At 41.6% G+C, this 26,108-nt stretch overlaps 1 protein-coding gene across 2 annotated transcripts in view; it reads left to right on the forward strand.

Moving 5' to 3' along the window:
* LOC144602297 (uncharacterized protein C7orf57-like) overlaps window positions 1-26,108 on the forward strand; it is a 73,787-nt gene that overhangs the window by 17,241 nt on the left and 30,438 nt on the right. For both annotated transcript variants that reach the window (XM_078415227.1, XM_078415237.1), the window contains exons 2-3: window positions 2,812-2,865; window positions 9,143-9,337. In XM_078415227.1, coding sequence (XP_078271353.1) covers window positions 2,835-2,865; window positions 9,143-9,337 — 226 coding nt within the window. In that variant the 5' untranslated portion in view covers window positions 2,812-2,834. The remainder of the gene's footprint in view (window positions 1-2,811; window positions 2,866-9,142; window positions 9,338-26,108) is intronic.

Below are 26,108 nucleotides of genomic sequence, written 5' to 3' on the forward strand. Positions count from 1 at the left end.
ATTATACATGTCTGAAGAAGGGTCTCGACCTGAAACGTCACCCATTCCTTCTCTCCAGAGATGCTGCCTGTCCCCCTGAGTTACTCCACCATTTTGTGTCTATCTTCGGCGTATATCCAGCATTTGCAGTTCCTTCCTACACCTATTACACATGATTGCTGCCAACAAATAGTATGTGCTGTGCTATGCTTTAAGAACATCATAATTAAGAGAGCACTGATAGGCCATCTAGTTCTTTGCACTTGCTCCACCGTTTATATAATCATGGCTGATCTTCTGCCTCACCTGTATTTCCCTAAACTACAATTGTGGGGAACATAGGGGAACATTTTCACTTTGAGGGTGATGGGTTTAAGGAACAAGCTACCATAGGGGGTAGATGAGGCAGGTACTTTAACAGCATTTAAAAGACGCTTGGACAGGTAGATGGATAGGAAAGATCTACCTATCCATCCGATGTGGGGCAAACACGTGCATTTGTGGCTAGCTTAAATGGTGCCTCTTTGTCAGCACGGAGACTTTGAACTGAAGAGCCGGTTTCCGTGCTGGGGATGACTGACTGACTCTATAAGACCATTCATGAAAAAATACTCTGCTGACATTTATTTTTGCTGATGACAAGGGCAAATGAGAATTCTGTGCACAATGCAAATCAGTAGTTTATAATTAAAATAATATAAACATAGCACAAAAAGTAAGGAAATTTGTGTTTGGTAGATTATTTCTTTGTTGTAACAATGCTTCTTGGCAATAAATCTTATACCGTTGGAAAGCCTGTTTATTTCCCTTTTAAATGGTGCCACATTTGTAAGGAACATGCATTTGTGGGATGAGCAGCAGAGGTGAGTATATGGGTTGCGCCCATGAAAAATTTGCCAAATCTTCTCTGCCAATGCCAAACAGCTTATTCTGCTGTTGCTATTGACTCTTGTTTTGAGCTTCTGGTACCCCAGGTGCTGACAATCAGGCACCTGATTGGCAGCATCTGTGAGCATGGGCCCTGCTACAGTGGTCAGTAGGTGTCTGCTCCAAGAATCGGCATGCCACGTTTGACTGATCTGGATAGGGCCCATGCGATAGGGCAACTTCAAGCTGGTGTTCCGCAAAACCAAGTTGCGGCATTATTTGGAGTGAGCCTTAGTACCATCTCCAAAGTGAAGGCCAAGTTCCATATAACGGGGGATGTCAGAGACAGGCCGCGAAGTGGGCGTCCCAAGAAGACGACACCCGAAGAAGACCGTTTCCTCACCCTGTCAGCACTTAGGAACCGTAGGCTGTCTTCTACAGATTTGCAGTCAAGGTTTGCAGGACGATATGGCCGACGGCTCTCTGCCCAAACAATTCGGAACAGACTGTACGCAGCCGATCTCCGGTCTCATAGGGCTGCCAGGAGGCCTGCCATGACTGCCCTTCACCGTCAGGCCCGTTTGCACTGGTGTCGGCAACACGTGCACTGGAACCTGAACATGTGGAGGAACGTTATGTTCAGCGATGAGTCCAGATTCTGCCTACGGCAGTTGGATCATAGGGTCAAAGTGTGGAGAAGACGCGGAGAACGCTATGCTGATTGCTGCACCGATAGAGTAACAGGCTGGTGACCAGCATGAGGAGGAGGTGCCAGGCTGTTGTGGCTGTGTATGGTTCTTCCACACGCTACTGAGGCTCCTGTTTATTAAATGAATAAATTGTTAAATTGCCAATATGTCTTGTTTCTTCAGACTTCAATCATCCAATCCACCAAACAACACCGAACAAGAGTCAATGGCAGAATAAGCTGTTTGGCATTGGCAGAGAAGATTTGGCAGATTTTTCATGGGCGCAACCCACATACTCAGCTCTGCTGCTCATCCCACAAATGCATGTTCCTTACAAATGTGGCACCATTTAAAAGGGAAATAAACAGGCTTTCCAACGGTATAAGATTTATTGCCAAGAAGCATTGTTACAACAAAAAAATAATCTACCAAACACAAATTTCCTTACTTTTTGTGCTATGTTTATTATTTGTTGTTTGTTTCAAAAATCTGGATGGTTAGCTACCCATCCCGAAAGACTAACCACTGGCCAAGGTATATAGTCGATGGACAGAACTAGAAAAATGTTAAAGAATAGTTTTCACATAAACACAACAAAAAGGAAATAACTCCTCCCCCTCTCCAACCCCTCCCCCTCTCCAACCCCTCCCCCTCTCCAACCCCTCCCCCTCTCCAACCCCTCCCCCTCTCCATCCCCTCCATCTCCATCCCCTCCCCCTCCCTCCCCTCCTCCCTCCCCTCCTCCCTGCCCCTCCTCCCTCCCCCCGCTCCCCCCACCCCTCCCCCCACCCCCACTCCCCCCCACCCCCACTCCCCCCCATCCCCCCTACCCCCACTCCCCCTACCTCCACTCCCCCCTACCTCCACTCCCCCCTACCCCCACTCCCCCCTACCCCCACCCCTCCCCCCCACCCCCACTCCTCTCCCCCATGCTCCTTCATTCACTCACTCCATCCCCCCTTCCCCTCACTCACCTACCTCATCCCCCTCCCCCCACTCACCCACTCCATCCCCCCCCTCTTCCCCCCCCTCACCCACTCCATCCTCCCCTCTCTCCTCCCCCAACTCACCCACGCCATCAATTTAACTGATAGTAAAAATTCCAGAGCACCAACAGAAACTTAAAAGTTGCTGAGCAAGTTCGATCTTTGCGTTCTGATGCTTTAAGTATTCATTAACCTCCCTCCTTTTCATTAAAGCAAATTTCACTAATTAAATTCTGCAAATTTCACTTTTACTTCCTCCCCAAAATAATACTTTTACTTTTGTTCTCTAGAACTACTTGCAAGAAACAAACAAATGTCTTCCTCTCGTCAGTTTAGTGACTGTGGTAAGTCATTTCCATGTTGTTCCAATTATGTTAAGTTAAAGTAAAAAATCAGATTTTGTGAAATAGACTGCATTTGTTTTTAATTTTCCTGTTTTGAATCTGTGATCCTATGGTGACACAATTGAGAAGTGATTGAAAGGTTGCATGCTAATAGTAGGATTTCTTAATGCTGCTTTGCATTTTGAATTATAGTGGAACTAAGACCTGCACCCTATAATGACTGAAGATATCTAATATTAGCAGGAAATGTCTTTCTGTGGGTTACTTTTCCGTTATCTGTGGTGGCATCAAGGATTGCAGATTGTTAAGTTTGGATTTATCTTTCCAGTCTATGTACCTACCTTTTAAATGTTATAGTACCTGCCTCAACTACATTCTCAGGCTGCTCATTCCATTCATCCACCACCTTCTGGTGCAAAAAAGTTGCCCTTTGAGCTCCTATTACATTTTTCCTCTCTCACTTTAAACCTATGGCCTCTGGTTCTTGATTCCCCTTCTCTGGGTAAAAAGTGCATTCACCCGATCTATCCCCCTCATGATGTGTGCATGATTTTATGAGGTTAAGTTCAACTTCCTCAAGTTGTTTCCTGCTAGCTTCACCTGATGAGAAAACCATAATGGTGTCCTCATTCAGGACAATGGTTTTGAAAAGAACAGCAATCATAACAGAATATGATATAACAGACCAGGCAGCTTTTTGGAAAGAAAACCAGAGTTCTAAAGACACTTTGACTCGAAATGTTAACTCTCTTTTTATTTCCACAGATGCTGCCAGACTATTGTGTTTTAAGCATTTTCTATTTTTATTTTGGATGTCCAGCATTGCAGTATATTGATTTTCATTTATTTTTAAAATAACACCATCAATCATATTCCATTTTATTTGTTTAAAGATTAATCTGAATAGATCATTTTGCTAATGGTTTTACAATTGATGACTGTGGAAGAAAATGGTACTGTATCACCCATCTCCCAGATGATTATAACTTCCCCTCTCACTGATCAATTTGTACTCTGAGGTAAAATTAAACTTGCCTTGCTACTGTGGTTGGGGTGTAATTTGATTTGGAAAATACTTGGCCTTTCATATGTATTGCTTTTGTTAAATTTTCAAATATATTTTGATGAAGATTTTGTTAAGGAAAGTTGAGAGATAATCATGCAAATTGCCAAGCATTCGTTGCATTTGTTGCCTGGACTTGTGTCAGGGTGTACAGGTGCATGCTGAGCACATCTGGGAGCCATTTATTCACAAAGTGCTGGAGTAACTCAGCAGGTCAGGCAGCATCTCAGGAGAGAAGGAATGGGTGACGTTTCGGGTCGGGACCCTTCTTCCGACTGTACCAGCATCTGCAGTTATTTTTTTACATCTGGGAGCCACTTCTGTGATCCATGCCTGATCTATTTTGTGGCATTAGGTCCATTAAGAAAATAATTGCTTCATATTAGCAATATTTATCAAAATTAGCAATAATTGCTCATATGCTTTCAAGATGGCACCCAACCCTAGTGACTATTTACATGCTAGCCACAGAAACAGATCCACAAACTCATATGACAATCACTCCACACTCTTAAATCTCTATTCCTACAGCAACACTTCTCAATTTAACTATAAGAAAATAACTGCAGATGCTGGTACAAATCGAAGGTGTTTATTCACAAAATGCTGGAGTAACTCAGCAGGTCAGGCAGCATCTCGGGAGAGAAGGAATGGGCGACTTTTCGGGTCAGTCTGAAGAAGGGTCTCAATTTAACTATGATCTATAGACTATTAATGAATCGATTGTAATCATGTATTGTCTTTCTGCTGACTGGTTAGCACACAACAAAAGCTTTTCACTGTACCTTGCTACACGTGACAATAAACTAAACTGAAAAAACCCCAATATTTTCCACATCTATAGAGATATATCATTGTGTAGTTGGTGCTGCATTTTAGATCTGCATTAATCTGAAAAGTTATGTTACTCGTATATGATTTAATTACCTAAAAACTTCAGTTGTGATAGTATCTCCCTGCTATGTTCTTAGCTTTATTGGCTATGTTCCATACATCCATAATTTATGTTTCCCTCACTAATTTTCTGTTTTGGTCATGTTTTGGGAGTTGGAGTGAGATAGATCACAACAGAGATTACCTGGGATAATGTCCCAGTATATGAAGTGCAGAATTTTAGAAGATCAGATGGTACTGCTTATAAACAATATTACATTTGATTTTGGAATCGCTGTTAATTTGTGAAAATGGGCGTGGTGGGTCGTTTCAGGGATTAATATTTTAAAAATCTACAGCGATATCAAAACCCACTTAAACTTTCTTGCATGTGTTTTTAACAGTGGCCATCCATCCTACTCTTTATACTTTATTCTTAAACATTTAACTCCATGTTTAAGCTATTGGCTTTTATTTCAATAGTCCTATTTTCACTAAGTGTCCCATTTTCTGCCAGGGAAATCCATACAGGTTAAAAGAGCCGTGAAGGCCAGAATCCAGATATAAGTGCATTTATAGCTTGATGTTTGTGTTGGGAAGATTTTGGTCACATGGGATTTCATGTTCATTCTATTAGCTTCATTGCCAAGTTATATATTAATCCCATTCAGTTTTACTGAGAGTGATGAAGCCAAAACCGGGCTCATCTCATTGATGAGGAGAATTAAGCAGGGTTCCCAACAAGTTACTGAATAACTAACCCCTGCAGCTGAACATGTTATTGAATAACCAATTATTGCAGCTCAATGCGTTACCGAATTACTATCCACTGAAGCGTAACAAGTTACTGAATAACCAATCATTGAAGCAGAATTGCACATTCCTTAGTTACAGGCAGGATCCCCTACTTATCATTGGAATGTCTCCTTTATTTTGATTTATATCTCTTCTCCCTTTTCCTATGATAGGGCATCTCCTGACAACCCCACCCCTATAGATCATTATTGGGTGTCACATCTCCCATTCTCACCATTAGGGCCTCCCAACCACATCTATTCCAACCATCATCAGGCCGAATGTTTCCTGCAATGATCCATTCGAAGATCAGGCCACTAGACCCAATCTAAATCATCACATGACCTCGTCTCTACAATTTGGTTCTTATCCCTATCATCCAATCTCATAACCTGAGAACTATTGTACCCCCGCAACTGGATTATAACCCAGACCCCGAGATTACCTCAATCCCAACTTTTCCCAGCCCAGCTCCCTAATGGACCTGTGCAATAAGAAATTGATGGAGAGAAACTTGACATTGGCCTGAAGTTAAAATCTGCAGGACTTGCTGGAAACTAGAATTTTCTGAGCTCGGGGTGATACCACTTGCACTAAAGCACATTCATCATTTACAATGTATTTATGTGGACCTCCATGAGAGGCTCTATTTAATGTTAGTTGCTGTACAGTATTAACCTGCTGCCATTTAAAAATTTATGAATTTTTCATATTATTACATCTTAATCGGGCCAAGTTCTACACATTGTAATTCCTAATTCTTGTACTGATTTGTTTCTGTTTGCACAATGCTGTACTGGCGTATTGATTTATGTGCTGTAGTAAGCAGTGGAGAAAGACATATGTAGCAGACTTGAGTTCTAAAATTGACTGCTTCTTAATCATGCCTATCATGATTATTCTCTTTAGGTTATGATTGAAACACACCTTGGTGACAAAGCAAGCACCAGCCACAGCAAATGCTTCAATTACACACTAACAAGGGAGGTACCGATTTCCAATTATCCTGTCCTGCTCCATCTCTAATTGGCGGTGTAAATGTAAAAATTGTCTCTCGTGTAGGATAGTGTTAATGTGCAGGGATTGCTGGTCGGTGTGGACTCGGTGGACCGAAGGGCCTATTTCCGAGCGGTATCTCTAAACTAAACTGAACGAAACTAAACGGCTGACCTTGCAAACATACTCGCATCTGAAAGAATTGAAAATAATGGGCTGCTGACTTTGTACAAAGTCTCATGAATGATTGAAGCAGGACTCCTTTCTGATGCTTGATGGCATGTGCAGGCTGCCTGGTAGAATAGATAGTGCCCTAACATGTCCACATGCACCTGCACAGCCATTGCCAGAAAGTTGCACTATCCAATCCCTATAAATAGGAACATAAGAAATATGAGCAGGAGAAGGCCGGTTTATCTTTTCATTTCATTTCATAGAATCATGGCTGATCCAATCTTAACCTCAGTGCCACTTTCTTGATCACTCCCCACACAGCTTAACCCCCTTAAGGTTGAGTGTCTATCATTTTCCACCTCAAGGACATTCACCAACTGTAGTTTCTTAGAGTAGAGAATTCCAAAGATTCACAAACCACTGAGGGAAGAAACCTTATTTTCTGAGATTATACTTACATGTTGCAACAAGATCACTTCTTGTTCCTCAGTGCAAGAACAGGTCATTGTGCCCACAATGTCTGTGCTGCACATGATGCCAAGATCAACTCTCCTCTGCCTGCACATAATCCATATGTGTGGGCTCACACCAGCACCATGTGAACCTCTCTATTTTGAAACTCTACATCCACTGGAATAAAGGCCACCATTCCAATAGCATATCTAAAGTCTCGCAATACCATCATACTATCATTTTGTGTTTCATGTACAAGGACCAGTCGATCACTTTAACACTACAAAATTTTGTCGTTTCATTTATCTTTGCAAAGTTTCAATTAATATCAGTTAAAACGAACGATTTTTCAAGCAGATATTGTTGCAAAAGTTTCAAGTGATTCAGCATAAAATGGGTCCTACAAAATGGAAATGTTATAATTATCAGGATCTGTTTCAGTGATGTTCATTCAGGAATGAATTTTTCACAAAAAAACTCCCCTACTCTTCTTCTAATAGTGCCATGAGAATTTTTATTGTCGTCTTCAGAAGGTAAGTGTGACTTCAGTTTAATATCTGAAGGGTGTCAACTGAAAGAGTGCAACACCGCCTTCAAACAGCATTGCACAGGTGGCAACCTGTATTTTATGCTCAAGATATGAAGCTTGAATTCATAATTTCAGAAGGGTTGGGTGCTGTGAACTAAGTGATGGTTAGAACGATAACAAGATTGTTTCAAAATTGGCAGGGGATCATTAATATAGAATAATTATTGCAATAACATGTTAATAATGGGATATTTTCAACGCAGTGATTGATGAGTTGGTGTACCAGCCCTGATAGTACATTGCACAGCAGTCAATTATCCAACAATGTCAATTTTTCTCAGCATAATCTTCTTTAAAAAGCAAACAAAACGGAACTACATCAACTTATTCCAATTAAGTAGGATAGCCTCTCCAGAATAAATCCTGATTGCATTTATATACATAAAATCAACTTGATTTATGGTGAAAATGCCAAACCTATCCATTGTGATTGGTTAACCTGACATCATAGTCCATCAGGGGGCGCCGCACGATGGCTGCCTCGCCTACAGTCTGTCTGTCCTTTTCAAACTCTTTTTGTTATTTTTGGTAAGTTTTAAAAGTTTATGTAAATGTTCTATGGTTTGTTTTATGTGGGGGGTGGGAGAGGGGGTCGGGGAAAACTTTTTTTCAATCTCTTACCTTGCCGGAGATGCGATTGTTTTCCAGATCGTATCTCTAGTCGCTCTGCGGCCTAACATCACGGAGCTGGAGGTCTTGCCTGGGACTGACCTTGAGTCCCTGCGGGGGCGTGGACTTATCATCTGAGCCTGCGATCCCTTGCCTGGGATCGACGCTCCAATGCAGCCTGTGGACATCAGAGCTCACAGTCTCAGGTTGAGACCGGTCGGGAGCTCAAAAAGCTGCACGAGGTTCGATTGGTCCCGACCCGGGGTAGATCGCCGGCACCGGGGAGCTGAGATCCCCCCCGATGCAGGAGCTTGATCGCCCCGACGAGGAAGGCTCGCCGCTGGCTACAGGATTAAGATCATCCCGTCAACGGAAGGTTAGAGCCCCCGACTGCTGGAGGACAAAGAAGGGAGAGATTGAACTTTATTTTCACCTTCTATCACAGTGAGGAATGTGGAGGAGTCACTGTGGTGGATGTTCATGTTAAAATGTATTTTGTGTGTCCTGTTGCTTTTTATTGTTATGACTGTATGGCAAATGAAAGTTCCTCGTATGTTGCAAAACATACTTGGCTAATAAAGTTTTATTGTGATTGTGATTGTGATCACTATGTACACCCATTTGGTAAAGCTATTTATAAAGTTGTTTTAAGTGTGTAATAAATTAGTTAAAGAAGAATTCTGACAACGTCACCACAACCTTGTAATGCTCTTCGTCTTTTGTAGATTGGTTTTACCACGTTCCTCAGAAACCAAACAAAAGTGAAAAGAGCCAAGTGCAGCTTCCACCCACCTCCCAGATCCCAGGTTTGAATGGACTTGTGGAGCCTCACAAGGATAGCAGTGTTGACGGCCGCAGGCTGTGGATTAGGGAAACCGATTCGGACTATGTAAAGTTGGCCAAACAAGGAGGAAGGCCAGGTAAGAAGGGAAGCCATTTTATTTGAAGTTTAACTGTGCAATTGTTTAACCTGCTTGTGAGATGGCTGCAGAGCTGTACTTCATTTATTTTAATTTCACGGTTGGAACTTCATGATGATTCTTAGATTCTTCACACATCATTTGATGAAGAGCCGTTGTATGCTAATTCAGTATGTGAAGATTGATGAAATGTTTTCTAAAGTTGTGACAAATTGTATTTACCAATACAACTATAAAATACAACAAAATATTGAATTTTATTTATTCATTCTGAGAATTTAATATTGCACCATTGGTTGTATTTTGTAATATTTTTTATCTGTATACAAAAAGCTTGTGATTCTAACAATTATATAGTAGGTTCATTGTTGTCAATAAACTATGTACATAATTCCAAAATGTGTAGATAATTATACAAATAATTTATGTGAAACTCAATTTGTTAAAGATATTGTATGTGTAAATAGCCTTGAGAGCTAGTTTTCCCTTACTTTCCCATTATGACTAGAACTGTACCCCACTTTAATGAAGCAACGTTATTCACGAAGGAGAATTATTTATTTTAAAGATTTGAGAGAATGTGTTGAAATTTACATGAGACAACTAATGGTAACCAAAATTGATATATAAACTCAGGTGATATCATGATTCAAAGCATTTGGTACTTGGAGGATATGATGATGAACCACATTCCATGAGTTTCTAATCTTATCTAGGCATATCAAGGAGATGTGAAGTTTGTTTCTTTGTAGACTGATGTTGAAGTGCCTGCCACCACAGCAAACTCGTTACTGTTTCCTTAGTTAGCCAGTTCCATGTACCTTAGGTGTGTAAATTGTACAAGAGCAGATTGGACTCCTCTGACCTGCATCTCTTGCAACTAAGAGCTTGTCTGATATAGAAACATAGAAACATAGAAAATAGGTGCAGGAGTAGGCCATTCGGCCCTTCGAGCCTGCACCGCCATTCAATATGATCATGGCTGATCATTCAGCTCAGTAGCCTGTACCTGCCTTCTCTCCATACCCCCTGATCCCTCTAGCAAAAAGGGCCACATCTAACTCCCTCTTAAATATAGCCAATGAACTGGCCTCAACTACCTTCTGTGGCAGAGAATTCCACAGACTCACCACTCTCTGTGTGAAGAAATGTTTTCTCATCTCGGTCCTAAAAGACTTCCCCCTTATCCTTAAGCTGTGACCCCTGGTTCTGGACTCCCCCAACATCGGGAACAATCTTCCCGCATCTAGCCTCTCCAACCCCTTAAGAATTTTATATGTTTCTATAAGATCCCCCCTCAGTCTTCTAAATTCCAGCGAGTACAAGCCCAGTCTATCTAGTCTTTCCTCATATGTAAGTCCCGCCATCCCAGGGATCAATCTGGTGAACCTTCTCTGTACTCCCTCTAAGGCAAGAACGTCTTTCCTCAGGTTAGGAGACCAAAACTGCACAGAATACTCCAGGTGCGGTCTCACCAAGGCCCTGTACAACTGCAGCAGAACCTCCCTGCTCCTAAACTCAAATCCTCTTGCTATGAATGCCAACATGCCATTCGCTTTCTTCACTGCCTGCTGCACCTGCATGCTTGCTTTCAATGACTGGTGTACCATGACACCCAGGTCACGTTGCATCTCCCCTTCTCCCAATCGGTCACCATTCAGGTAATACTCTGCTTTCCTGTTCTTGCCGCCAAAGTGGATAACCTCACATTTATCCACATTATATTGCATCTGCCATGCATTTGCCCACTCGCCTAATCTATCCAAGTCACTCTGCAGCCTCCTAGCATCCTCCTCGCAGCTAACACTGCCACCCAGCTTCGTGTCATCCGCAAACTTAGAGATGTTGCATTCAATTCCCTCGTCCAAATCATTAATATACACTGTAAATAACGGGTCCCAGCACTGAGCCTTGCGGTACCCCACTAGTCACTGCCTGCCATTCCGAAAAGGACCCGTTTATTCCTACTCTTTGCTTCCTGTCCGCCAACCAATTTTCTATCCACCTCAACACTGAACCCTCAATACCGTGTGCTTTAAGCTTGTACACCAATCTCCTATGTGGGACCTTGTCGAAGGCCTTCTGAAAGTCCAGATATAACACATCGACTGGTTCTCCCTTATCCACTCTACTAGTTACATCCTCGAAAAATTCTATAAGATTCGTCAGACATGATTTGCCTTTGGTAAATCCATGCTGACTTTGTCCGATGATTTCACCACTTTCCAAATGTAATGCTATCATATCTTTAATAACTGACTCTAGCATTTTCCCCACTACCGATGTTAGGCTAACTGGTCTATAATTCCCCGTTTTCTCTCTCCCTCCCTTTTTAAAAAGTGGGGTTACATTAGCTACCCTCCAGTCCTCAGGAACTACTCCAGAATCTAAAGAGTTTTGAAAAATTATCACTAATCACTATGGTCCTCATATTTGGTCATTTTCAGTGCCCTTGAGCATGTTGCTTCTCTGCTGCTCATGCATTAAAAATCTATTCCTTAGAAATTTAAAAGCAATTGAATGATGGAAGAATTAGGTATGGTATGCTGGTGAATAGGACTTGCAAAATCAAAGTTCTTTCTTTTGCAGTTTGCCATGGTAGAAGATGCAATAGAAAAAGTGTTTGTTCAGAAATCAGAAGTGCAATGGGTGAGAGAAGCTTAGAGTAGAGAGGGGGCAATGGGGGGAGGCAGAAATTAAAAGAATGTTATTGAACAATCAGAAGGTAGATGGGTCAGAGTAAAGTTTTACTGCAAATATGGGTGTGGTTTGTAGTAATGTGGGAAGTCGCCCGTCTATTCCATCCCATCCCGCTGAGTTCCTCCAGCACTGTATATTTTGCTGACAAAATGATATCAGACCAAAAATGTAGGATTGTGATAAAACTGCTTGTAGATTTCTCAGCCAGCAGATGGCAGAATTGATCCACTTGAAACCAAGGTAATTTTTTTTGTTCCCACCAGAATGTGAAAACAAAAATCTTTGTATAAAATGCAGAGGATCAAGGAATTATGATTCATTGCTTTTCAATCATTTTGACACTTATGCAGTTTTGAGCTGTAGCTTCAGTACATCAACAATCTGCGAAGCAAGGAGCTGTGGAAACTTAATATGCACAACTTCGTGAGACACAAGAGACTGCAGATGCTAGAATCTGGAGAAACTATGTGCTGGAGAAACTCCACAGGTCAAGTGCCACTGACGGGTGGGGGAGGAGGAGGGGAGGAAAATGTCAATGTTGTGATTCAAAACCCTTTGGGGTTTTGACTGGAAATGTCGACAATTCCTTCCCCGCTCAGATGCTTCTCGATTATCTGAGTTCCTCCAGTAGATTATTTGAAACTGAGAATGGTATATGATCCTAATTTCAGTGCCAATAGTGCTTTGGTCCCTTCAGTATGTGAAGATACATGAAATGGAAAAATGTAGAAACAAAATCCATGCCCCCCCCCCCCCCCCCCCCCGCGGTTCCTTTTCCCTCTTCGTACATCTCCTATTCTTTTTTGTACGTCTTTCATTCATTGTTCCATATCTCTCTACATTATCATCTATATCTCTCGTTTCCCTTTCCCGAGACTTTAAATCTGAAGAAGGGTCTCGACCTGAAACGTCACACACTCCTTCTCTCCAGAAATGCTGCCTTTCCCACTGAGTTACTCCAGCTTTTTATGTCTATCTCCTATTCCTGAGTCCCTCATTTCTCTTTTAGCCTTCCTCTTTTCCTTGCTCCCTTCTTCTCTTCCACCCATATCCACCGTCCAGCTTTACATTTCACTCTTCCTCTTCCTCTGCTTATCTGACACCCCTTTACCTTCTTTCCACCTCTTAACACTTTGCCATTTACTCCACCCACCTGCCAATGAAACCCTCCTCACCCATATCCGCCTATCACTTGCTAGGCCCTGTCCTGCCTCCTCTTTTTCAATTGCAGCTGTTGTTGAAATGCTTTCTTATGGAAGACCCTACAGAAAATTAACCACTTTACATCTAAGATGTGTACAACATTACAATACTTCAATATTGTCAGTGGGAGAAAGATGTTTCATGAAATGATTTACTAAGGTGAAATAATGGATATTTTGTAAGTTCAAATGACCATAGTTATCTGTTCACAAAATGCTGGAGTAACTCAGCAGGTCAGGCAACATCTCAGGAGAGAAGGAATGGGCACTGCGATTTCTCCTCAAAGTTATCTGTTGTATGTGTGCACTGACCATTGAATTACCTGTCTGGTGCAAAACAGGGGTTATCATGAAATACAGAAGGAGAAAATTGGGAGTCTAAAAGTTGTTCAGCTGTGTAGATGAAATACAAGGAGGACCTATGCTGCATTGGATTTCTAAATCTTGCAAATGAGAACCCATTATCTTCCTGTGGACTCGAAATAGGTTATTTTGGTTAAAGGGGGAAATTAGGTGCTGTCAGCTAATAAGACATGGTTGTTAAACTGGGCCACAGTTTAAGAATAAGGGGTAGGCCATTTAGAACGGAGATGAGGAAGAACTTTTTCAGTCAGAGAGTTGTAAATCTGTGGAATTCTCTGCCTCAGAAGGCAGTGGAGGCCAATTCTCTGAATGCTTTCAAGAGAGTGCTAGATAGAGCTCTTGAGGATAGTGAAGTCAGGGGGTATGGGGAGAGGGCAGGAATGGGGTACTGATTGAGAATCATCAGCCATGATCACATTGAATGGTGGTGCTGGCTCAAAGGGCCGAATGGCCTACTCCTGCACCTATTGTCTATTGTTAATTAATTAAGGAATTAACTGATTGCAATTGCCGAATACTATATTTGACCTTGATTAAACATGTTTAACATTTAGAAAAAGACAGCGCTGGAATAACTCAGTGGGTCAGGCAGTATCTCTGGAGAATGGATAAGTAACATTTCGGGCTGGGACCCTCGTTCATACTGACTGCATTGGTGGGGAGGAAACCTGGAAGAGAGGTGGAGCGGAATAAGGTCTAGCAAGTGTCGGTATGAAGCCAGAGGAAGGGATTTAAGTGGAAGGGAAAAGGGGAAAATTAGTATCCAGGTGGGGTACAGGAAATGGAGAAGGGGGTGGGATAGGAGCAGAATGGAGAGGGTGATGGCAGGCTAGCTGCCTAAAATTGGAGAATTCATTGTTCATACCGTTGGATTGAAAGCTACCCAAGCGGAATATGAGGTGCTATTCCTCCAGCATAGCATGAAGCCTCACCCTGGCAATGGAGGAGGCCCAGGCCAGAAAGGTCATTTTGAGAAAAGGAAGGGGTTAAAATGCTTTTCAACCAAATGATCCAACAGACTTAGATAGACCGAGCACAAATGTTACCTAACGGCATTGATTAATCATAATTCCTCTGTAACAATTTGTAGTTTACACTCGCCTGTTTCCACTGAGGTGACGTATGGTAGTATATTTTATGATGGCTTGGGGATGGAGTATGAGAGTGCACAAGTTCACCAGAGTGTTTGAGAGGATAAGGGATGACCTATTCCTGCGGTGTTGATGGTGGTCAGAGATTGTAGGGGGGGGATGCATTCTCTCCTTTTTCTCTTGACAAAGTGTACAGTAAAAAAAAAAAATTGGTCCATTAGAGAGTCAGAGTGGACAGCTATGTGCTGAGCCGGAAGAAATGGGGGAGATATTAAACAATTTCTTTTCTTCGGTATTTACCGAGGAGAAGGATATTGAATTATGTGAGGTAAGCGAAACAAGTAGAGTAGTGATGGAAATTAGGAGGATTAAAGAAGAGGAGGTACGGACAGTTTTGAAGAATATAAAAGTGGATAAGTCTCCAGGTCCTGATAGGATATTCCCTAGGACATTGAGGGAAGTTAGTGCAGAAATAGCAGGGGCTATGACGGAAATATTTCAAACGTCATTAGAAACAGGGATGGTGCCGGAAGATTGGCGCATTGCGCATGTTGTGCCTTTGTTTAAAAAAGGTTCTAAAAGTAAACCTAGCAATTATAGACCTATTAGTTTGACGTCTGTGGTGGGAAAATTAATGGAAAAGATACTTAGGGACAATATATATAATTATTTGGATAATCAAGGCCTGATTAGAAACAGTCAACATGGATTTGTGCCTGGAAGGTCATGTTTGACTAATCTTCTTGAATTTTTTGAAGAGGTTACCAGGGAAATTGATAAGGGCAAGGCTGTGGATGTTGTCTATATGGACTTCAGTAAGGCATTTGACAAGGTTCCACATGGAAGGTTGATTAAGAAGGTTAAATCGTTGGGTATTAATAGTGAGGTTGCAAGATGGATTCAACAATGGCTGAATGGGAGATACCAGAGGGTAACGGTTGACAATTGTATGTCAGGTTGGAGGCCAGTGTCTAGTGGAGTGCCCCAAGGATCTGTGTTGGGTCCACTGTTGTTTGTCATTTACATTAATGATCTGGATGATGGTGTGGCAAATTGGATTAGTAAATATGCAGATGATACTAAGATAGGTGGAGTAGTTGATAGTGAGGTAGATTTTCAAAGTCTACAGAGAGACTTGGGCCTTTTGGAAGGGTGGGCTGAAAGATGGCAGATGGAGTTTAATGCTGATAAATGTGAGGTGCTGCATTTTGGTAGGACAAATCAAAATAGGACGTACAGGGTAAATGGTAGGGAATTGAGGAATGCAGTGGAACAGAGGGATCTGGGAATAACTGTGCATTGTTCCCTGAAGGTGGAATCTCATGTGGATAGGGTGGTGAAGAAGGCGTTTGGTATGCTTGCCTTTATAAATCAGAGCATCGAGTATAGAAGTTGGGATGTAATGTTGAAATTGTACAGGGCATTGGTGAGGCCGAATCTGGAGTATGGTGTGCAGTTCTGGTCGCCAAATTATAGGAAGGATGTCGACAAAATGGAGAGGGTACAGAGGAGATTTACTAGAATGTTGCCTGGGTTTCAGCACTTAGGCTACAGAGAGAAGTTGAACAGGTTGGGTCTTTATTCTTTGGAGCGTAGAAGGTTGAGGGGGGATTTGATAGAGGTTTTTAAAATTTTGAGAGGGACGGACAGAGTTGACGTGGGTAGGCTTTTCCCTTTGAGAGTGGGGAAGATTCCAACAAGGGGACATAGCTTCAGAATTGAGGGACAAAGGTTTTGGGGTAACATGAGGGGGAACTTCTTTACTCAGAGGGTTGTGGCTGTATGGAATGGGCTTCCGGTGGAAGTGGTGGAGGCTGGCTCCATTTTATTATTTAAGAGTAAATTGGATAGGTATATGGATAAGAGAGGGATTAGAGGGTTATGGTCTGAGTGCAGGTAGATGAGACTAGGTCAGGGAGAATTGTCGGCGTGGACTGGTAGGGCCGGACAGGCCTGTTTCCATGCTGTAGTTGTTATATGTTATATGTTATAGATAGAGAACAACAGTGAATTTTAATCTTTACGTACATTCTTCAATAAATTTGTGAAATAAATGTTGTTAGACTGTTGAAGATTTGACAACGTGACAATATAGAGTTGAAGTGAGGCAATAGAAGACAGAGTTGAGAATTTGTTTTGACGAATTGTGGTGAGAAGAAAGTGTTTCTTTTTGCCCTCAATATTCATCATGTTTTAGGTAAATTTGAGGCAGTAAATATTTAAATTATTCTTTGGATATTTCACCAATTAACATACTCGACTCCATTTTTTTTTACAACAAACCACAAAGTAGATTGAAAAAATCAGAAATCGACCAAATAAACGGCACAAGTTGTGAGGCAGCAGATTTCTAAAGTCATGGTGATTTAGTACTGGGATGGAGAAGACAGAATGAGGATCGGAGGACAAAATGTGTAGGAAAGAACTGCAGATGCTGGTTTAAATCGAAGGTAGGCACAAAATGCTGGAGTAACTCAGCGGGACAGGCAGCATCTCTGGAGTGAAGGAATGGGTGACGTTTTGGGTCGAGACTATTCTTTAGACTGAAGAAGGGTCTCGACCCGAAAAGTCACCTATCTCTCCAGAGATGCTGCCTATCCCACTGAGTTACTCCAGCATTTTGTCTACCCATGAGGATCAGAGGGTTGGGGATGAATCAAGCTCGTCCTAAAGGTGGCTGGTGGGCAAATGATTTTGGATTAAATTTTGGCAGACAACTGAGCAGTGTGGCGAACAGGGATGAAGTTGAGGAGATTGCTGAACAGGTGCTAAGAATAGTTGGAATTTAAAGGGTTAAAACATGAAACAGTCTGATAGGGAGCCCATAAATTTGAATGGGGGTGCTCAATAAAGAAAATGTTTGGGAATGTTTGATAAAAAGAGTAAGATATAACAGAGTAAGATATAACAATCACATATAATATGTGATTGGATTGTAATGTGGGAGCTTGTGAGATGATCTTGAGTGAATATCCGCAATAGATACCATGACTTTGATTTAGACTGGAAGACATTGAGTTGGTATGTGAAACAAGGACACTGTGAACACAAAAGATCTCCGGATAGTTTATCCTGGACCTCTGCCATCCCCTGCAGAGAGGGATCAGAAGTGAGCTGTTGAGAATGACCATCTACAGAATAAGATGAAACCAAGTGGGTTAAAGAACAAGAAACCACAAAAACTATTCCAATCCAAGAGTTGCAGTGTATCTGGGAATAAATATCACCAGCAATTTGTTGTGGACCAGCCACATCAAAGCTATGGCCAAGAAAGCATACCAGTTCGTTAGAAGGCTTAGGAAGCTCCACATGTCCCCAACACCCCTCAGTAACATCTACAACAGCGCAATAGAAAGTATTTTATCAGGATATAGACCCGCTGCGTTGCTCCAGCACTTTGTATCTTCGGTATAAATCAGCATCTGCAGTTCCTTCCTGCATATCACAACATGTTTTGGGAGTAGCTCCATCCAAAACCGCAAGTAAATTCAAAGTTGTGGACTTAGTCCAGACCATCACGCAAACCAACCTCCCTTCCATTCACTCCATTCACACTTCACACTGCGTTGGCCACTAGCGCAATCAAGGACCATTCTCGCCCCGGTCACTCACTATTCTTCCCTCTTCCATCAGGCAAGAGGTACAGAAGTTTGAAATATCTTTGAACTATCTTTAATTGAAGTTTATCTTGCACTAAATGTCATATCCTTTATCCTTTGTCTGTACGCTGTGGACAGCTTTATTGTAATCATGTACAGCTTTTTCTTTGACTGGGTAGCACACAAACAAGAGGTTTTCACTGCACCTCTGTACATGTTACAATAATAAACCAAACTACACTACTTACTATCTGTTGAAAGGACAGCCAGAATAATGATCATGCCATTTTAGAATGGACGTTGGTATCTAAAGGGGAGATAAAGGAAAGAAGCACAATGTGGTGTTAATAATAGAACTCAATAATTAAGGAGGACAAGCAGCATCCTTTGTAAGTAGGTTTCAAAATCCCAAAGGGAATGGTATCAGGATGAAAGATATCTCTCATCAGTTTGAAAGGATATGAAAGGGAGAATCTAATCTCTGGGAGCAGCGGAATTGAAAGCACGAAGATTCCTTTCAAGCGAAACAGGAGCTAGGAACAATGTGTTCTAATCTATAAACTTTACCTAAGCCATGTATAAATGAACTTGGGGATAGGAATATAAGGGGAAGGAGTTTGTGGCCAAAGGAGTGATGTGGGAAAAACTGGCTCCTTTTAGAATTTCATGCTCTTAGGACACTGTCTCTAAAACTGGAGGGGAAGATGGTGTTATATTAATTATGTTTGAAATTACTTTAATGATGATGGAGGATGTAACCAGAGGTAATCAGGCACTGAAGACTTTAAGTAGAATTTTTAGAAATGATTAAAGTGTGTAGCAGTTGAGAAACGTTAGAATTTCTGCTTCTCACATTCCCCTGTAACTCAACTGGACCTCTGTTCATGTGCTCCCTTGAAAACCTACTAGGTTCACTGTGATATTCATTTTAATAATATGTAACATCATTAAAGAAAAAAAATTACAAGCGTGTTACGAAATTAATAGGAATGTCATCCAACAGTCCAGAAAATCTGTCAGCGTGGCATCACCAAAGTCTCATGCCTACAGAATTATTGGAATTTTACCGCAGAATCAACTGCAAACTTATTTTATACACTTTACGGAAATTAGTGTTTAGGTTAATGAAGGCTTTAGAAAATAGAAACATAGAAAATAGGTGCAGAAGGAGGCCATTCGGCCCTTCGAGCCAGCACCGCCATTCATTGTGATCATGGCTGATCGTCCCCAATCAATAACCCATGCCTGCCTTCTCCCCATATTCCTTGATTCCACTAGCCCCTAGAGCTCTATCTAACTCTCTCTTAAATCTATCCAGTAATTTGGCCTCCGCTGCCCTCTGTGGCAGAGAATTCCACAAATTCACAACTCTGTGGGTGAAAAGGTTCCTTCTCGCCTCAGTTTTAAATGGCCTCCCCTTTATTCTAAGACTGGCCCCTGCTTCTGGATTCGCCCAACATTGCGAACATTTTTCCTGCATCTAGCTTGTCCAGTCCTTTTATAATTTTACATGTTTCTATAAGATCCCCTCTCATCCTTCCAAACTCCAGTGAATACAAACCTAGTCTTTTCAATCTTTCCTCATATGACAGTCCAGCCATCCCAGGGATCAATCTCGTGAGTCTACGTTGCACTGCCTCAATTACAAGGATGTCCTTCCTCAAATTAGGAGACCAAAACTGTACCCAGTACTCCAGATGTGGTCTTACCAGGGCCCTATACAACTGTAGAAGAACCTCTTTACTCCTATACTGAAATCCTCTCGTTATGAAGGCCAACATGCCATTAGCTTTCTTCACTGCCTGCTGCACCTGCACGCCAACTTTCAGTGACTGCTGTACAGGGACACTGGGAGAACTAAATTGTGGTCCTTCCAAAACAAATAGATCCTTATTGATAAGAGACACAAAATGCTGGAGTAACTCAGCAGGACAGGCAGCATCTCTGGAGAGAATGAATGGGTGACTGGGTCATAGTCTGAAGAATGGTCATGATGCAGGACAGACTAGAAGGCTCGATTAAGGAGGCTGTTTGGGTGGAACTCAGAAATAAGAAAGGTTTAGCAACACTTATAGGGGTGTATTATAGACTGCCAAATAGGGAACGAGAATTGGAAGAGCAAATATGTAAGGAGATAGCAGATATTAGTAGTAAGCACAGAGTGGTGATTGTGGGTGATTTCAATTTTCCGTATATAGACTGGGAATCACATTCTGTTAAAGGGCTGGATGGTTTGGAGTTTATAAAATGTGTGCAGGATAGTTTTTTGCAGCAATACGTAGAGGTGCCTACCAGAGAAGGGGCAGTGTTGGACCTCCTGTTAGGAAATGAGATGGGTCAGGTGACGGAGGTATGTGTTGAGGAGCACTTTGGGTCTAGTGATCATAATGCCATTAGTTTCAATATCATTATGGAGAAGGTCAAATCTGGACCAAGGGTTGAGATTTTGGATTGGAGAAAGGCTAATTTTGAGGAGATGAGAAAGGATTTAAAAGGAGTGAAATGGAAATTGTTGTTTTATGAAAAGGATATAATAGAGAAATGGAGGATATTTAAAGGTGAAATTTTGAGAGTACAGAGTCTTTATGTCCCTGTTCGGTGGAAAGGAAAGAATAATAATTTGAAAGAGCCGTGGTTTTCCAGGGAAATTGGACACTTGGTTCGGAAAAAGAGGGAGGTATACAATAAATATAAGCGGCAGGGAGTAAATGAGGTTTTTGAGGAATATAAAGAATGTAAAAGGAATCTTAAAAAAGAAATTAGAAAAGCGAAAAAAAGATATGAGGCTGCTTTGGCAAGTAATGTAAAAGTAAACCCCAAGGGGTTCTACAGATATGTCAATAGCAAAAGGATAGTGAGGGATAAAATTGGTCCATTAGAGAGTCAGAGTGGACAGCTATGTGCTGAGCCGGAAGAAATGGGGGAGATATTAAACAATTTCTTTTCTTCGGTATTTACCGAGGAGAAGGATATTGAATTATGTGAGGTAAGCGAAACAAGTAGAGTAGTGATGGAAATTAGGAGGATTAAAGAAGAGGAGGTACGGACACTTTTGAAGAATATAAAAGTGGATAAGTCTCCAGGTCCTGATAGGATATTCCCTAGGACATTGAGGGAAGTTAGTGCAGAAATAGCAGGGGCTATGACGGAAATATTTCAAACGTCATTAGAAACAGGGATGGTGCCGGAAGATTGGCGCATTGCGCATGTTGTGCCTTTGTTTAAAAAAGGTTCTAAAAGTAAACCTAGCAATTATAGACCTATTAGTTTGACGTCTGTGGTGGGAAAATTAATGGAAAAGATACTTAGGGACAATATATATAATTATTTGGATAATTAAGGCCTGATTAGAAACAGTCAACATGGATTTGTGCCTGGAAGGTCATGTTTGACTAATCTTCTTGAATTTTTTGAAGAGGTTACCAGGGAAATTGATAAGGGCAAGGCTGTGGATGTTGTCTATATGGACTTCAGTAAGGCATTTGACAAGGTTCCACATGGAAGGTTGATTAAGAAGGTTAAATCGTTGGGTATTAATAGTGAGGTTGCAAGATGGATTCAACAATGGCTGAATGGGAGATACCAGAGGGTAATGGTTGACAATTGTATGTCAGGTTGGAGGCCAGTGTCTAGTGGAGTGCCCCAAGGATCTGTGTTGGGTCCACTGTTGTTTGTCATTTACATTAATGATCTGGATGATGGTGTGGCAAATTGGATTAGTAAATATGCAGATGATACTAAGATAGGTGGAGTAGTTGATAGTGAGGTAGATTTTCAAAGTCTACAGAGAGACTTGGGCCTTTTGGAAGGGTGGGCTGAAAGATGGCAGATGGAGTTTAATGCTGATAAGTGTGAGGTGCTGCATTTTGGTAGGACAAATCAAAATAGGACGTACAGGGTAAATGGTAGGGAATTGAGGAATGCAGTGGAACAGAGGGATCTGGGAATAACTGTGCATTGTTCCCTGAAGGTGGAATCTCATGTGGATAGGGTGGTGAAGAAGGCGTTTGGTATGCTTGCCTTTATAAATCAGAGCATCGAGTATAGAAGTTGGGATGTAATGTTGAAATTGTACAGGGCATTGGTGAGGCCGAATCTGGAGTATGGTGTGCAGTTCTGGTCGCCAAATTATAGGAAGGATGTCGACAAAATGGAGAGGGTACAGAGGAGATTTACTAGAATGTTGCCTGGGTTTCAGCACTTAGGCTACAGAGAGAGGTTGAATAGGTTGGGTCTTTATTCTTTGGAGCGTAGAAGGTTGAGGGGGGACTTGATAGAGGTTTTTTAAATTTTGAGAGGGACGGACAGAGTTGACGTGGGTAGGCTTTTCCCTTTGAGAGTGGGGAAGATTCCAACAAGGGGACATAGCTTCAGAATTGAGGGACAAAGGTTTAGGGGTAACATGAGGGGGAACTTCTTTACTCAGAGGGTTGTGGCTGTATGGAATGGGCTTCCGGTGGAAGTGGTGGAGGCTGGCTCGATTTTATTATTTAAGAGTAAATTGGATAGGTATATGAATAGGAGGGGATTGGAGGGTTATGGTCTGAGTGCAGGTAGATGAGACTAGGTCAGGGAGAATGGTCGGCGTGGACTGGTAGGGCCGGACAGGCCTGTTTCCATGCTGTAGTTGTTATATGTTATATGTTATATGCGAAACGTCACCCATTCCTTCTCTCCAGATGTGCTGCCAGTCCTGCTGAGTTACTCCAACTTTTGTATCTATCATCAATAAGGATCTACTTGTTTTGGAAGGACCACAATTTAGTTCTCCCAGTATTATGCATGTACTCTGGGTTAAATTACAAGGAGACATTATTGAAACTACTGTTATATTCCTTGAGGTTTAGAAGGTTATTGGATGATGTGGTTGATGTATTCAAGATATTAAGGAAAAAACCTGAAAAAAACTGTTTGCATTGGTCGAGGAGTCTAGGATTACTAAATGTAATCCAAAAATGAACATCAAATCATTTATCATATCATATCATATCATATATATACAGCCGGAAACAGGCCTTTTCGGCCCACCAAGTCCGTGCCGCCCAGCGATCCCCGTACATTAACACTATCCTACACCCACTAGGGACAATTTTTACATTTACCCAGCCAATTAACCTACATATAGCAGCAAAGGTAGGAAGCAGTCCAATATGTGAAAAATTATGGGTATAGGAATTTATGGTACAGAGAGAGACTATTTGACCCATCATTTCTATATTGGCTGCAAAACACGTTAATCCTATTTCCTAGCTCTCACTTTGTGTCATTTTAGGTTCTGCTCTTCAAATGCTACTCAGGTTTCTGACATTCCTTCAGGCAGTGATTTCCCAACTCTCACCAATCACTAGGTGCAAAGTAAAATGTCCTCAACTAATTTTGCTATGAATTAGTTTGAATCTGTAACCTGTGTCTTGACCTCGATTTAGACTTTCCATTATTTTAAAGATCATAATTAATGCTGATCTCAGTCTCATCTTTTCCAAAGAAAATAACCTGTCATTTCATATTTTCCTTGGGCTTCTTCAGAACTGGCAACATCTTGATACATTACTGTACCTTTCTAATGCCACCACATGCTTTTACAAATGTGCTACCAGCACATATGAATACACAAATTAAATCAGGAGTAGATTAGTTGGTCCCTCAAGCCTGTTTGCTATATTAATACAATTATGGCTGATCTGACTGTAATCCCAACTCTGCATTCATGTCAACCCTTGTTAATCTTTCATCATGATTCTCTCTACCACTGCCCCCCAAAAATTTGGAAGTGTCTGGTTCCGCTACCTTTGTGGAGCAGGGTTCGAAAGACTCATTATTCTCAAGAGTAAATGTTATGCCTCATCTTAAGTGGGAGACCCCTCAATTTTTAAACAGTGGCCCCTAATTTTAGATGTTCCTTCAGGAAGTATCTTCAGTCCTGATGCAGGGTTTTAACGTGTTCAACCGTTCCTCCCCCCGCCAACTAATCCAACTGGTGATTTTTTAAAGTCATAGTCCTGCAGCACTGAAATAGGCCCTTCGGCCCAACTCATCCATGACAGTGCAAACATGATCTCTGAACTCTTATATTTTATGCTTCAGGTATTAAATAAAATACTCCATACACCTTCTTGATATCCCACACACCTTCTCGATATCCTTCTGAAATTTATGGATATGCATTAATTGACTCTCCCCTTCTCAGTTTTCCCTTACCTTATTTGTTCCCTGTGCATACAATAATTCACACATTGGTTTAACTTCCATTTCTCACTTCCCCCCCCCCCCCCCGCTTAATAGCTTTCTCTAATCCTTATCTTTCTTTCTCACTCCCCACAACATATATTTTTGTCATCTGGAAATTTCTGAATAAGTCCCTATTTTTTGGACAAAATTCTGGACCTAGATATTGGCTCTTCTCCCCTCCTGCCACTGGATCCTCAACTTTCTGACCCACAGCTCTCAATGGATGAGAATAGGTGACAAAATGTCCTTCACAATCATTCTTAACATCGGTGCTCTGCAAGGATGTGCTCTCGATTGCCTACTAGATTCCCTATACACTTACGACTGCATGGCCAAATTCGGCTCTAATTCCATCTTTATGTTGGCAGATGACACAACTGTAGTGGACTGAATCAGGAACAATGACGAGACTGAGTACAGGAAGGGATAGGGAACTTAGTGACAGGGTGTCAGGACAACAATCACTCCTTCAATGACAGCAAGATGAAAGAGCTAGTTATTGACTGCAGGAAGCATGGTGGAGTGCATGCTCCAATCAGTATCAAGGGGTGCAGAAGTGGAAAAAGTTGAGATATTTAAATTCCTTGGTGTTAATATTATCAGTCGTGGACAAACCACAATGATGTGACACCAACGCCTCTACTTCCTGAGGAGACTGAGGAAATTTGGCATGCCTCCAGGGCCTCTTACAATCTTCTGCAAATGTTCCAAAGAAAGCATGCTGTCGGGCTGCACCACAGCTTAGTTTGAGAACAGCTCTGTCCAAGGTCACAAGAAATCGCAGAGAGTTGTAAATGTAGCCCAGTCCATCACAGACCAGATTTCCCACCATTGTGTCCATCTATACTTCAGGCTGCCTCGGGAAAGCAGCCAATATAATCAAAAACTTGTTCCACCCCGGTCATTCCCCCTTCTCCCTGCTCCCATCTGGCAGAAGGTACTGAAGCTTGAAGGCATGCTCCACCACACTGACCCAGGAATAGCTTCTTCCCCTCTGTTGTCAGGTTTCTGAATGGACCTTCCATAAGCTAGGACAATGGGGTTAAAAGGGAAAGATAGATCAGCCATGTTTGAATGGCGGAGTAGGTTTAATGGGCCAAAGGGCCTAATTCTGCTTTTATCACTCATGAACATGATACTGTTCAATTCCTCTTTGTGAAAATTGGACTCTACCTCTACCTCTTTGTGAAAATTGGACTTTGTGTATGAAACTAATGTGCTACAATGCTGAGAACTATATTCTGCACTCTATCATCCCCTTGCTCTGTCTATTAATTTGAGCTTGATTTGATTTATGTATGGTATATCTGTTCTATTTGGATAGCGTGCAAAATGAAGCTCTTCACTGTACCTCAGTAAATGTGGCAATAATAAACCTAAACCTAATCATTGCTGTTAAGCTCTGAGTAAATGGTTTATTATTTCTGCCAATCCCACTTAAGCACCTATCAATTTTTTAAGCTTTGCTAAATGTCCCTGAGCCAATTTGATATACATACTTTTATTTTCTATGGGTTCATCACCTGGAACCTTATCAAAAAGCCGTGCAAAATTGATGTAGACTACATTAAATTCTTCATGAGTCAAT

This window comes from Rhinoraja longicauda, chromosome 2, assembly GCF_053455715.1.
Source record: "Rhinoraja longicauda isolate Sanriku21f chromosome 2, sRhiLon1.1, whole genome shotgun sequence".
NCBI classification, from domain to species: domain Eukaryota; kingdom Metazoa; phylum Chordata; class Chondrichthyes; order Rajiformes; family Arhynchobatidae; genus Rhinoraja; species Rhinoraja longicauda.